Source organism: Octodon degus, unplaced genomic scaffold (genome assembly GCF_000260255.1).
Source record: "Octodon degus isolate 3935 unplaced genomic scaffold, OctDeg1.0 scaffold00011, whole genome shotgun sequence".
NCBI lineage: Eukaryota > Metazoa > Chordata > Mammalia > Rodentia > Octodontidae > Octodon > Octodon degus.
This window is the reverse complement of record NW_004524587.1, coordinates 6,562,552-6,576,423: the sequence shown is the minus strand read 5'-3', so window position 1 is coordinate 6,576,423 and position 13,872 is coordinate 6,562,552. Positions and strand designations below refer to the sequence as shown.

The 13,872-nt window shown below is 43.4% G+C and overlaps 1 protein-coding gene across 2 annotated transcripts; it reads right to left on the bottom strand.

Annotated features, from left to right (window-relative positions):
* Positions 1-1,995: 1,995 nt before the first annotated feature.
* On the bottom strand, positions 1,996-8,479 carry Tmem170a (transmembrane protein 170A). Of its 2 annotated transcripts, none has more exons than XM_004625778.2 (2): positions 8,298-8,479; positions 1,996-2,555 (listed from the first exon to the last, which is right to left on the bottom strand). In XM_004625778.2, the coding sequence occupies exons 1-2, from the start codon at positions 8,464-8,466 to the stop codon at positions 2,425-2,427; spliced, it is 300 nt and encodes a 99-aa protein (XP_004625835.1). In that variant the 5' UTR covers positions 8,467-8,479; the 3' UTR covers positions 1,996-2,424. The 2 variants fall into 2 exon arrangements, with proteins under 2 accessions (XP_004625835.1, XP_012369023.1); XM_012513569.2 differs by having other exon boundaries at positions 8,367-8,479.
* Positions 8,480-13,872: the final 5,393 nt, after the last annotated feature.

Genomic DNA, 13,872 nt, shown 5'->3' with positions numbered 1-13,872 from the left:
ATTTTAAAACCTTCAGGGGGAAGGGCCCACCAACTATGGGCCCCATGGTTGTTTTGTAAGATTATATCCTAAATAATGTTTCAGGTGAAAAGAACACTAGTGAGAGACGATCAAATCACTTCCCGTAATGAAAGGTACAATACTCTACATCTTAAACTGAAATATACTTTTTAAAATCATAGCTATTTCAACTGAAAACTATACTCTTTAATTTTTTTGTTGGAAGAAAGACTTAAGACTCTTGTCGGGGAATTTGAGTGCCGAATCCTAACCACTAGACCACCAGGGAGTGTCTTGTCAGGGAATTTGAAAGGACATTGAGCTGCACTCATAATTTTCGACCTAATCTGATGTCAGTGTAATTATGACAAGTGATCCAACTCCCAGGGGTAAATGTCCAATTAATTTTGCTAATCTCTTTGTAATTTTTAATTTTTCTCTATTATTTATTTCTGTGTAATTTTCTTGGCAACTTTCCCTGGCAAACTGATTTTCTTGGCTTTTAATTAGAAGCCAGAGTACATACTGTCTAAGTGGAATAAATTCATGTATATATAACCTTATGGTTTTTTTTTTTTTGGTGGAACCGGGGATTGAACTCAGGCCCTTGTGCTTGCCAGGGAAGCACTTATTCTACTGAGCCATCTCCCCAGCCCCAACCTTATGGGTTGTTAGCTTTAATCTCATAATGAAAACTCTTCTTTAAAAATGTTAATCACCAAAAGCTAATTACTACAGTTAATTAACAGACAGCAACAACACTGATTGTGTTCTACATGCACAAGTTCAGGGGGCAAAGATCAAGTTACTTCATTTTTCCAATGCTTCCCCCCTTGAAGGTCACAGTTTTCAGGCCTTCCAATGGAAAAAAAAAAAGTTAGGCAGTAAGGTAAAAATCAAAATAGATAAAAACCGAGTTTTTAAAAAACACTGATATTTAACTCTCTTTAATAATATAAATTCTCTTGAATAAAAATGTACACGGTAGAGCAGGGCCACCACTGAAAAAGGAGTTTGAGGCACTTTCTGGGAGTTGATATTCGAATACTGCCAAAGTGGGCTCAAGAGCTACCGCCAGGTACACGCACTGAGCAATCAACAGCCACCAACTCCAGCTGCTGCTGCACTTCTCTCAGGAGCTATCTAAAAAAATAGTTACTAAGAAAAACTATTAATATAATGTTGGAAGTATCTTATTTGTGCTCAATAGCCACAGAGTATCTTAATCAATATAGCTTAAGAATCCCCAGTCAAGCTACTGAATAGAGTGTGTGTGTTTCTAATGAAGCCAAATAAATAGAATTAAAAGTAACAGTACTGGCTGCTTCCATAAAGCTGTCAGCCTCAGGTTGCTGTAGTTTGATCCCCACAACACTCAGCCAGCCAAAAGTGCCATGAAGGCATTCAAAGAGAAAAAAAAAAAAAAAAAAAAATCCTTATTACCACAAGAGTAACCGAAAAAGGTAGCATGGGAATTCTTCTACTTTTGTAGTGCTGGGGCTTGAACTGAGGCCTCAAGCAGGCTAAGCAAATGCTCTACCACTGAGCTACCTCCCCAACCTCACATGGAAATTCTTTCAAAATAAATTTAAAACTTCAACCATGCATGATGGTGCGCACTACTTGGGAGGCTGAGGCAAAAGGAAGGCTTGGGCCCAAGAGCTGGGGTCACACTGGCAACGTAAGACTCTAACCCTTAAGGAAAGAAATAAGGGAAAAGGGTTTTAGCTAGCTCATTTTGATCAAATGTATAAAACAAACTCATATCTCCTAAAACCAACTGAATAATCAGAGGTCAAGATAGTTACCTGTTAGATGTCCTGCTTTTGGCCGTCTGCTACTTTTTCTTTAATGGTGGCCTCGAGGTGCTACCTGGATTATACTTCCCTTCTCTCTCCTGCACTAGCGCATTACATCTGTTCTCAGAGCTACATTCAGCCGAAACCTATCTGTTCTCCCTACTGGTTTTACTGTCACTAGGATGTAGCAACAGGAGAGTTTGCCAAAATTTTAATCAAGATTCAATTAACTAAAGCTTCAGTACAGCATACTCTGCTCACTTGAAATCAGCCAGCATTTGCCAGAGTTCCTGAAATACAAGACATTACATTTTCTCACAAAATACGGCAAATTCCAGTGCAGTGGGGTGAGCAGAGGCATTGGCTTGGCTTGGTCAGAGGCGTGTGTGGAAAACCTCTGAAACGAAAATCTGCAGAAGAGAAAGCCACGGAAACTCGCTCCTGAGAAGGGCAGGAGTCGGCAAAGATCTTCAACGCCTGGAGCTCGAACCGACGAGGACAGGGCTCAGCTGTTCACGTTCCTCTTCTTCCACGTGAAGAACTAAGAAAACACTACCTCCTATCTTAGCTTCTTTCTGAGGAGTCTAAAAAACGCAGGTTCCACCTCACAGCGGAGAAGTGTATGCTACAAAGTTGCTAAAATCCGCAAGAAGGAGACCACGACTACACAGAACGTCTGCCCGGTGCCCAGAGTGAGGGCTTCAAACGGGATCATCTGCTTCCCCGCCGCTCGGTAAACTCCGGCAATGGCCGCACCTGGTTCAACATTGAAGGGCGTCAGGAAGAAAAACGTCAAGGTTAACAAAATCAGGAAATAATACACTTAAAATTCTACTACGTGGGGAATATTGAAGCTTTTTTTCCATTAAAATTTAAATACTACAGAAATATCTTGTCTCCTGTTCTTTCTGGTGAGTAGTTTTATTTTCTTTTGTGTTAAATTATTATTATTATTTTTTTTTTTGCTGAACCAGGGATGGAACTCAGGCGCTTGCACTTGCCAGGCAAGTGCTTATTCAATGTTTTATTTATTTATTTATTTATTTATTTATTTATTTATTTATTTATTTTTGGGGTGGAACCAGGGATTGAACTCAGAACTCAAGCTTGCCAGGCAAGCGCTTATTCTACTAAGCTATCTCCCCGGCCCCTTAATTTTATTTTTTAAAACGCATGGTCTCACTATGCATCTCAGACTCATAGTAATTGTTCTGTTTTCAGCCTTCCCAGCTCTGGGATACAGGCGTGCGCCACCACTCCCTGGGTCAGGGGCCAGCTAAGCACACCCAGAGGCGAGGCTGGTGTGGTGCCAGGGATTGAACCCTGGTCCCTGTGCTTGCCTAAGCAGGTGCTTAGTCTGCTGAGCTATCTCGCTGGACCAGCTGAGTAGTTTTAAAGTATTCTTTGTACAGTTTGCAGAACTGAAATGAGCTTTTTGATCTGGACTCCCTGAAACTGAGTCCTAATGTACTGAGTAAAATAATCTAGAGGTAATAATAAAGATGACAAAGATGATTCCCACATAACCTGCCCATGAACTCAAAAACATCTCTTTATTCCCATGCCAGTTAGGCTTGCACCCAGCATCTAAGAAGTACGTAACACATTCTTGGTGATAAATGTCAGTCTTCTGAGATTCCACGCCAAAGGGAATCCTGCTCCACCTTCTGGTGTATCAGGGTTCCCTTCATGAAAAGGGGAGAAGCTGATGTGGTGGGATGCCTATAAATCCCAGCACTTGGGAGGCAGAGGCAGGAGGATGTGAGGCCGAGCCCAGCTTGGGCTGTGTTACATAGTGAATTCAAGGCCAGCCTCAACTACATGTAAGACCCAGAGGATTCTAAATCATATAGCTGTTAATCGAAAGGGCACAGGCTGCCTTTTCTGTTTTCTGTCATTAATTATGTTAATCACTGTAACTTCTAGAAATCGAGACCTGCATCTATCCAAAAGTTGATCTGCATTGCTACAGGTATTCGACACTGTACCAAGATGGTTCATATTTAATTACTTTGAAAAGATTCAGAAGAAAAACAAAAAAAAAGAAAAACCTAAAAAAAAAAAAAAATTCACATTTTCAGATGACCACCCCACCCCCAGCCCCTCACAATGCTCCAAACAAAATTCTTTTTGGTCACTGTGCTCATTCAAGTATTTACTTTCAGAATACTTCTATGTTGTTATTTATTTATTTATTTATTGAAAGAAGATCTTTTGATATAGTTCAGACTGGCCTGGAACTCCTTGGCAATCCTCCTGCCTCAGCCTCCCGAATGCTGGGATTAGAGGCATGTGGCGCCATGCCTGGGCTCACGTTTATGTTTTACAAAGTGTGACTCCTATTCTAAAATCTAGCTGGGGACACAAGATAGGAACAGATTTTCAATGATGCAAATAATACGCAGCCCCTCAATCAAACATCCACATGGGCTGTAGCTCAGCAGCAGAGCATGTGCTGAGCACACATACGGCCATGGGTTTGATCCCCCAATCACAAATATGGGTTTGATCCCCCAATCACAAATATGTCTATGCATTTTATCTTATTTACATTTATGCATTTTATAAATGTGATATGAATGTGTAATGAAACATTTTAGCAATAAGAAAGAACAGCTGCGCATGGTGGCACATGTCTGCATTCCCAGCATTCTAGAAGGCCGGGGCAGGAGGACTGCAAGTTTAAGAAGGCTGTGGTAACTTGGGAAGGGAAGGAAAGACAAAAGGAAAGGGAAAAGAAGGGAAGGGGAAAGGAAGAAACAATGAATAACTCAAGGCTGGTTGCCTACTTCCAGGGACATTAAAAAGTGTGATGCTTAAGGTTGTTTTTGTTGTTGTTGTTTTTTGCAGAACCAGGGAATGAACTCAGGCCCTTGCACTTGCCAGGCAAGCACTTATTCTACTGAGCCATCTCCCCGGCCCCCTGATGCTTGATGTTTCTAACATCTGAAAATACATGTTTCATTGGGCTGACCTGTAATTTAGCACCCATAGAAAGTGGGTTGGGGAGAATGACGCTTAAGGAACTTGAATCACACTCTAACGTGGAATCTGGATGATGAAGAAAAGAAAGGAAAGAGCCTCCCAGAAAACAGCAATGGCAAGGGACTCTGGGCCTGGTGGCGCATGTCTGTGATCCCAGGCAGAGGCAGGAGGACTGCTGGGAGTTGGAGGCCAGCCTGGGCTACATAGTGAGCTCAAGGCTAATGTGAACTGCATAGTGACACTCTGTCTCATAAAAAAAAAAAAAAAAAAAAAACAACTGGGGCCGGGGAGATAGCTCAGTGGACTAAGTGCTTGCCTGGCAAGTGCAAGGTCCTGAGTTTGATCCCTGGTACCACTAAAAAATAAATAAATAAATAAATAAATAAATAAAAACCACCCCACAGGGAATGAGCTCTATTCTAAAGCCTTAAAGACAGAAGTAAACAAAGATTAATAAACAGAAATAAACATCATTCCCATGTGTCAGGTATTCCATTAAGTATTTTATAGGTGCATTATCTCATTTAATCAGCACTCAGTGCTGAGCGGTAGGCAGCATGAGCCCTGTACTATGGCTGAGAAAACTGAGACAGGTCCTGAGCCCAGTAAACCACTGTGAACACTGAAGCAGAGGTGTCTACAACAGTCAGTAAGTGACAGAATAGACAAAGCCAGGCACAATAGTGAGTGCTTGTAGTCCCAGCACTTGAGAAGCTGAGGCAGGAGGACTGCCGTGAATTCAAGCCCCGCCTGGGCTATGTTACACAGTCAGTTCAAGGCCAACCTGAAGTATATATAGTAAGATCCTGTCACAAGAAAAAAGAATCAAGAAAATTTAAAAATTTAAAAAATAAAGCAAAGAGGGGCCGGGGAGATGGCTCAGTAGAATAAGCGCTTGCCTGGCAAGCTCAAGGGCCTGAGTTCAATCCCCGGTTCCAAAAAAAAAAAAAAAAAAAAGATTATAAAAATAAAGCAAAGAAACTAAAACATACAGAAAGTTAGACATGTCTCAAAAACAAAAACAGTTCAACTCAAGAGATACCAATAGAGATTTCTGTCTGAAGCTCGAGGTTTAAACTCACTGGCTGGGGCTACGGCTCATCAGTACAGCACCTGCCTGCCAAGTACGAGGCCCTGAGTTTGACTCCCGGTACACACACAAAACCAGTACATACACACACAAAAGCTTAAATTCACAGTAGAAAAAAAATCCCTCCAATTAGTATATATATTATGTTTCTACATGCTTTATGAATTTACTTATGCTTAAATATATACCTAGTATACACACCAAAATGCAAACTGTGGTTATTAACATATACAACTTTTTCGTTTGCTTACAATTTTACTATATACAAAAATATACCCACTTAAATAAGTATGGGCTTTAAAATGACTTAAACTTACTGTCATCCTTGTAATTATGACCTGTGACATGAGCCAAAAGCAAATATACAAAAATAGAAATGGTTCAAAAATAATTTAAGGGGGGACCGGGGAGATGGCTCAGTGGAATAAGCGCTTCCCTGGCAAGCGCAAGGGCCTGAGTTCAATCCCCGGTTCTGCCAAAAAATAAATTAATTAATTAATAATAATAATAATAATAATAATTTAAGGGCTGGGAATGTAGCTCAGTGGTGCAGCGCCTTCTTGGCAAGCATGAGGCCCTGAGTTCAATTCCAGGTACAAAAATGATAAATGATCAGTGGGCCAGTCAGATAGCTCAGTGGACTACCGCACCTGCTTAGGCAGGTTCAGGGACAGAGGTTCGATCCCCACCATGCCGTGCTGGCCCTGTCTCTGGGGTGTGCTGAGACAGCGACTGAGACTGGGCGTGGTGGCGTGCATCTGTAATCCCAGAGCTTGGGAGGCTGAAAACAGGAGAATCACTATGAGTCTAATCTACACAGTGACACCTTGTAGACTCTGTATTAAATACATTTTTAAAAAAAGGAGTTGGCGAGATAGCTCAGTGGTCTAAAGCACCTGTTTAGGTAAGCTTAGCAGGTCCAGGGGTTTGAGGTTCAATCCCTGGCATCACATGCTGTACCAGCCCTGCCCTCAGGGTAGGCTGAGCTGGCAAAAAATAAACAAATAAAAATAAAAGAAAAAACATGGTCAAGATATGATTTATAGGGCCGGGAGATGGCTCACTGGAATAAGTGCTTCCCTGGCAAGTGCAAGGGCCTGAGTTCAATCCCCGGTTCCGCAAAAAAAAAAAAAAAAAAAAAAAAGATATGATTTATATATGTACCAGTTCTCCCAAAAAAGTATAACTATAATGTAGTACACACACTGATAAAAACAGGATAAAAACAGGTAAGAAAATTGGAGCCGGGGAAGATAGTTCAGTGGAATAAGCACTTGCCTGGCAAGCGCAAGGACCTGAGTTCAATCCCCAGTTCCACCAAAAAAGAAAATATTAGTATCCATGTTATTCCAATTGTTAATCAGGATGTCCTCAGACAGACAATGTGGTGGCACTGGGGAGGCTGAGACAGGAGGACTGCAAATTCAAGTTCAAGGCCAGCGTAGACTACAGGGTGAGTCTCTGCCCCCCAAAAAAAAAAAAAAAAAAAATTTAAAAAAAGGACTGGCCAAATAGCTCAGTGGATTAAAGCACCTGCAAGCAGGCACAGGGGCTGAGAGTTCAATCCACAGGCCTGTTGTGCTGCCCCCCCCCCCCCCCCGGGGCGTGCTGAGACAGCAATTGAGACTGGGCGTGGTGACATGTGCCTATAATCCCAACTCTTGGGAGGCTGTAAACAGAAAGATCACTACAAATCCGATCTAGGATCTAGTAGTGAGACCCTGAACACCCTGTAGACCCTTCCCTAAAAAAACAAACAAACAAACAAACAAAAAACCAGCCTTGAGGCAGTGAGAGTAGGGGTGGCAATTACCTGAACACAAATCAGGGACTTTTTCTCTTTTCCTAGGAATTAAAACTAAGGCCTTGAATGTGCTAGGCAAGTGTTCTACCACTGGGTGGATATATCCCCAGCCCTCAAATCAGATTCTTTCCTAAACATGTTTAATTTTATTTTGGGGGGAGTTACTGAGAGACTTGCAGGCAGACCTTTGCACTAAGCTACATCCTCAGCTCTGTCTTATTATTTTGAGACAAGGCCTTGCTAACTTGCTTAGTTGTCCAGGCTGGATTCAAACCTGTGATCCTCCTGCCTCAGCCTCCCACAGCACTGGGATCACAACCATGTGCCACCAGTACCAGCCTGGCTAAGAATTCTTGTCATTAAAATTATTCTTTAAAAAAAAAAAAAAAAAAATTACTCCTTTCTTCTTCAAGTAACCCGCTAGGTGTCAGCAGTGCTTCCTCAGCTCCACTGCAGCGTCACAGTTAGGTCACAGCAAGACCAGGAAGGAGCACTGGGACCTGGGGCTAAAAGACACTCATGCTCATACATCCCATCCAGGTATTTCTGAAATGAGTCCTGAAATTAGCCGAGTAGCCACATTCAACGTTTTTGACTGGTATTTTAATGTCTAACATACTTGTCAAGACTCCAGCAGTAATTGGTCCCACGATGCCCATCAACAGGATGCTTACAGACATGAACCTACCATATTTGTGATGTCTGAGGGTGAAGAGGGCCAGTAATCCAGCAGGGACGTGAAAGAACAGAGAGGACACCAGTGCCCACAGGAACACGCCATACCACATCTCTGTGGGAAGGGAAGGACAGGCTGCAGTCACTCGTTTTCCCAGTGTGATTGTTGCCAAGTGGCCTTCAAGCCCATTTGGTTCATTTGCAAACTCCTTCAGTCACACACATGGATGCATCAGCCCAACGTGTCAACGCTGCCGGCTGTAGAGTGGCCAGCAAGCTCGGCACAGGCACTGCCTATTTGTTTCGCTTTGTTTGAGACAAGGTCTCACTATGCAGTTCAGGCTGGCCTTGAACTACTCACTACGATGCCCAGGCTGGTCTCGAACTCACAGTGATCCTCCATGCTACCAGGCTCAGTTCCACTGCCTGTTTTTCTATATAAAATGTTTTGGTTGTGTTTTAAGAACTGTATACATAAAAACTTCTTTGAACCCATCCTTGTTTACTGAGGTATCATCTGACAGCTTTCCAGCTACTAAGGCAAAGCTGTTAATAAGGACAAAGACCACATGGCCCACAAACCTTAAAATAATGACTTGCTGGCCTGCTTTGTAGAAAAAGCTGACCAACCACTGATTAGCTGCCTCTTTACCTTCAAAATGAAAAATAAAAAGTCTCACAAGATCTGTGAAAGTCAGCCCTGGGGAAAAAAAGACATAAATAATTTGTTGGTTGACAGGGTACTATGAAACTGATGACTATTTTCTTACCTTTTTATTTAGTCTTTTTTTCTGTATTTTAATCTTATAAAATGGAAAACCTGAACAATTTATTCTATAATCATTTTAAAGACAATGCAATAAACATCAAACTATCACCTCCTGTTAGGACATCACAGCTCCTGAAGATAGGAAATAAATATCAGAATATATGAATGTCTGGCTCAAAGGCAAGCTGGAAGAGGGGCTCTTAAAAGAATATCTGTTCACTTTTTTTATTTGTTGTTTGAGCTAGGGTCTTGTGGTATAGGCCAGGCTGGCCTTGAATTCCTAATACCGCCTCTGCCGCAGTGTTAGGATGACAGGTGTGGGTCTCTAAACCCAGGCCTCTTCATTAAGAGGTTGAAATTCAGACGTTAGTTTTTCTTTTTGATGCAGAGGATTGAACTGAGGGCCTCACGCCTGCATGTTAAGCACATGCTCTGCCACCGAGCCCAGAGCTATGCTCCTGGCCAATGCTAAGATATTTGATGACCAAATGCATACAAAAAGGAGGGAGGTGGGGGGGGGCAGCGTTGTCTATTTAACAGACTCATATAACTGGACCCAACTGCATGGCTAAAGCAATGAGGCTTGGAGAACATGTTCTGTGTATCTGTCTAACAGAACAACACATGCCACACAAAAATGAGCTAGACCTAGATATGCCAATGGCTTAGGAGTGGGCAGTGAAAAAAGCAAGTTGTAAATAGTTACATGGAATAAGAACCTGTTTTTCTGAAAACAAAATAATATATGCACGTGTAAACAGTTCTGCATTTTCAGAGACAAGTCTGGACATTTTTATGTAGTTGATAATTATTCACTATGCAAACAGGGGCTGTCTGAGTGCTTTGCTAACATTGCCTCATTTACTCTGCAGAACGGTGCTGAAGCACCAATGCCTACAGCCCCTGGTGACGGCAGAGGTGCATGCTGTACAACGGAGCTAAGTGGCAGCCCAAATAAATGGCCCTCAGGGCTCAGTGGTTATTAAAAATGATGTTTGGCACATTCAACCTGGTGAAAAACCACATAGCTACAAAAGGTTTCAAACCACTGTGAGGTTTCTCCGCACTGCTTCTCTTGCTTAGAATTATGAGTTATAAGATCAGTTATGATACTGTTGAAGCTGATCTGTTCTGATAGTGTTTGGAAAATTTTGTTTAAAAATGCAAAAAAAGAAAGAAAAAATATGCATTTAAGAAGGCTGATGGCCGGGGAGATGGCTCAGTGGAGTAAGTGCTTCCCTGGCAAGCGCAAGGGCCTGACTTCAATCCCCGGTTCCAGCAAAAACAAAAAAAACAAAGAAGACCAAGCATGATGGCGCATGCCTGTAATCTCAGCCCTCGGGAGGCTGAGGCAGGAGGACGGCTGTGAGTTTGAGGCCAGGCTGGGCTACAAATTGAGTTCAAAGCCAGTCTAAACTACACAGTGAAATCTTATCTCAAAAAGACAAAAAAAAAAAAAAAAAAAAGTTATGCGTGGAGTACAATATGATGAAACATATTCATCCCAAGCTTAAAAACTAAATATACTATTTATATAGAAGCATTAAGCGGCATATCTTAGATATAAAACTAATACGTGTATACACTACTGTTTCTTCTCCACCAAAAATAAGTAAATAAATAAATAAATAAATAAAAGCACCTCTGTAGGCAATAGGAAATGCTCTGCTAGTAAAATGCACCTGTTACTGCACCAGTGCCCACAGCCACTCCTGCCCCTGGCTCCGTCATAGCATCCTGGCCTCTCCAGCTGAGGACCCCGGCGTCACCCACAGCCAGCTCACTCCCAGTGTCAGCAGGCACCACCCAGTTGCCTTACAAAGCAGAAATACCATCTCCACTCCTGCAGGGCTCATCAACCACTCCCCAGTCTCTGAGGAACTGACCACCCTGACACTGGCTCTCGAAGTGGTTTTGCGAACCCTCCTGCCTGCAGGATGATGTGAACCTGTCTCTAAGAACTGAAGGTGATCACTACTGGCTGCTGTCTGACACTCAGGTAGGACAGAAAAAATAAAAGGTAGAAAGAAGACAAAACATAACTAAAAACATTGTTCTTTTAGGGGCCAGGGAGATGGCTCAGTGGAGTAAGCGCTTCCCTGGCAAGCGCAAGGGCCTGAGTTCAATCCCTGGTTCCGAAAACAAAAACAGAAACACACTGTTCTTTTAAAAGTCTGCAACTTCTATGACCTAGTCAAAGTCACCTGAAGTAACCCATATTCTCATTCCCTTGGTTAAAAGCAGGCACTTTTCTTTTCAGACCCATCACACTCAAACTTCCTCAGCAATACTGAAAGGCCATAAATTGGCTTGAGAAAGTAAAGAGCAGGAATCTCATCCTGAGGAACAGTTTGAGAGAATTCAACGAATGTATACTCATCTGAAGAACAAAAATCTGGGCTCATACCTATATGTATTGTGGGTTAGTACCTTTTTGGGGGTGTTTCCACCCCCTTGAGAGAAGCATAAATGTTCCCTGTTCCAGGAAACACAGGGCTTCTCCCCTGAGGGCCCGCCCTGTTTCTCTGTGTACTTTTTAATTTCTGCCTACAAACACCATTTCCATGCTTCTTGCTGACTAGTCCTGAAAACTTTCCATGCATACTTGCTTCAGGTAGGGTGGGTTAGGTTCCTCATCTTAGCCTTGGGAACCTCCTCCGACCCTACCCAATGACAAGGCCACTGAGATATGTGGCCAAGCTGAGCCTGGGACTGGGGACAATATCCCACTGGAGGATGGCTTCCTTTCGGCTGCCACGGAACCACGGGGTAGTGAGGCTTCATCAGCCCAGAGATGCACTATGTTGGCAACTTCCAGAAAAGTAAGGCTCAACACAGTGAGCCACTTCACTGCTATGGGGTGAATTGTACGGCCCCAAATTCAAGCTAAATCCGACAGGCCTGAAGCCTTGTAACAGCAAGTGATCTTGACCTCTTGATATCTTTCTCCACCCTGTAAAAATACAGCATGCAGGCAGCCATCACAAAACCAGGAAAGAGGACCTCACCAGACCCCGGGCATGCTGGCTCCCTGATCTCCGATCTGAGAAAATAAAGGTCACTTGCTCTCTAGTTTATGGCTGCCTGAACTCAGGACAACACTCACCAGCTCTTCCTTCCCTGGAAACACAGTATTTGGCCAGGGAGGTTACTAACCCACATCTCAACGTCCCTAAAAGCTTTTTTTTTAAGACATATTTTTTTTAAATTTTTATTTATTTATTTATTTATTTGTGTGTGTGTGTGTGTGTGTGTGTGTGTGTGTGTGTGTATGTGGCCAGCTCAGCCCACCAGGGGGCAGGCTGGCTGACATGTGGTGCTGGGGGATTGAACCGTGGTCCCTGTGCTTTGCTTAGCTTAGCTTGTTCTAAGTAGGTGCTTTAGACCACTGAGCCATCTCACCAGCCCCCCTAAAAGCTTAGAAGCCAATTTATAAACAGGATCTGCACAGCAGGTCAGCACCTCCGAGTTTCAGGGAAGGGAATGCACTGCTGCCCCCGTGGCCCTACGTCACATCCATTAGCTACTTCTGTGTCTACGCAGTTCACACAGCACCGCTTATGTGCTTCCAGTAGGGCAGAATGGCTCGATTACATCAGGCGAGTTGTACAGTGTATAAAAACTTTTCCAACAGATAGGGCACTGAGAACAAAGGCAAACCCAGATCCATAAACACTTTTTTAGAAACTAAGCAATTTTCCTTTAATGTATTGCACCTTAACTTGCCATCTATTTAATAGCTATTTATCGACCGTCACAGTACTTTTCATTTCCCGGCTCAACACCGTCACAAGTAGTTGTCCATGTAGCTTACAGTATTTCTTTGTTCTACTGCTTTCAAATCAAGTGCATTATCTCTGGCTTTGTTCACCTTGGCAGCTACATGAGTCTGTTTTGTGCTGCTCTATCAGAAAGTTTTTGGCTCACAGTCGTGGAGGTGGAAGTTCAGATTGAGGCCAGCTCTTGTGAGGGAGAGCGAATGAGTACTGAGGGGCCCAAGCAGCAGGTACAAGAAACCCCCTCGCACAGTACGAGCAAGGTATGGATCCATTCATGAGGACACAGCCCGTGTGACCTGATCTTGTCTCCAAGGTCCCACCACCCAACACTGCTACAATGGTGGGCGAGTTCCAACATGGGAAGTGTGGGGGACACATGCAAACCACAGTGACCAGGGCCGGCCAAGCAGCTCAGTGGATTAAAGCGGCTGCAAGCAGGTGCAGGGGCCAGGGGTGCGATCCCCGGGGCACGCTGAGATGGCAATTGGGCCTCGGCATGGTGGCGCAGCCTGTAATCCCAGCTCGTGGGAGGCTGTAAACAGGCCGATCACTACGAGTAGGATCTAGTAGTGAGACCCTGAACACCCTGTAATCTTTCCCTAAAATACAAAAATAAAACAAACCACCGTGACAGTGACAGGCTCATCTGGGGCCAAATGTACATCATGCAACTAATATGTAATAACAGATTATAAAGAGAAACCAGAGTGATCATTATGGTACAAGGAGCCCCCCACAGCTGTCCCCAACACCTGGGAGCAGATGCTGTACACAGCAGAAGGGACCTTGCAGATGTGAGTACATTAAGAAATCACAGGCTTTCCAGCTGCACTTAATGTAATGCCAAGACCCCCTATGTTGAGACGGGAGTCAGGGTCAGACATGAGGAGCTAAGCTGCTGGCTTTGAAGCAGAGCAAGGGCCACAAGCCATGCAATGCAGGCAGCCCCTGGGAGTGGGACAGGCATGCAC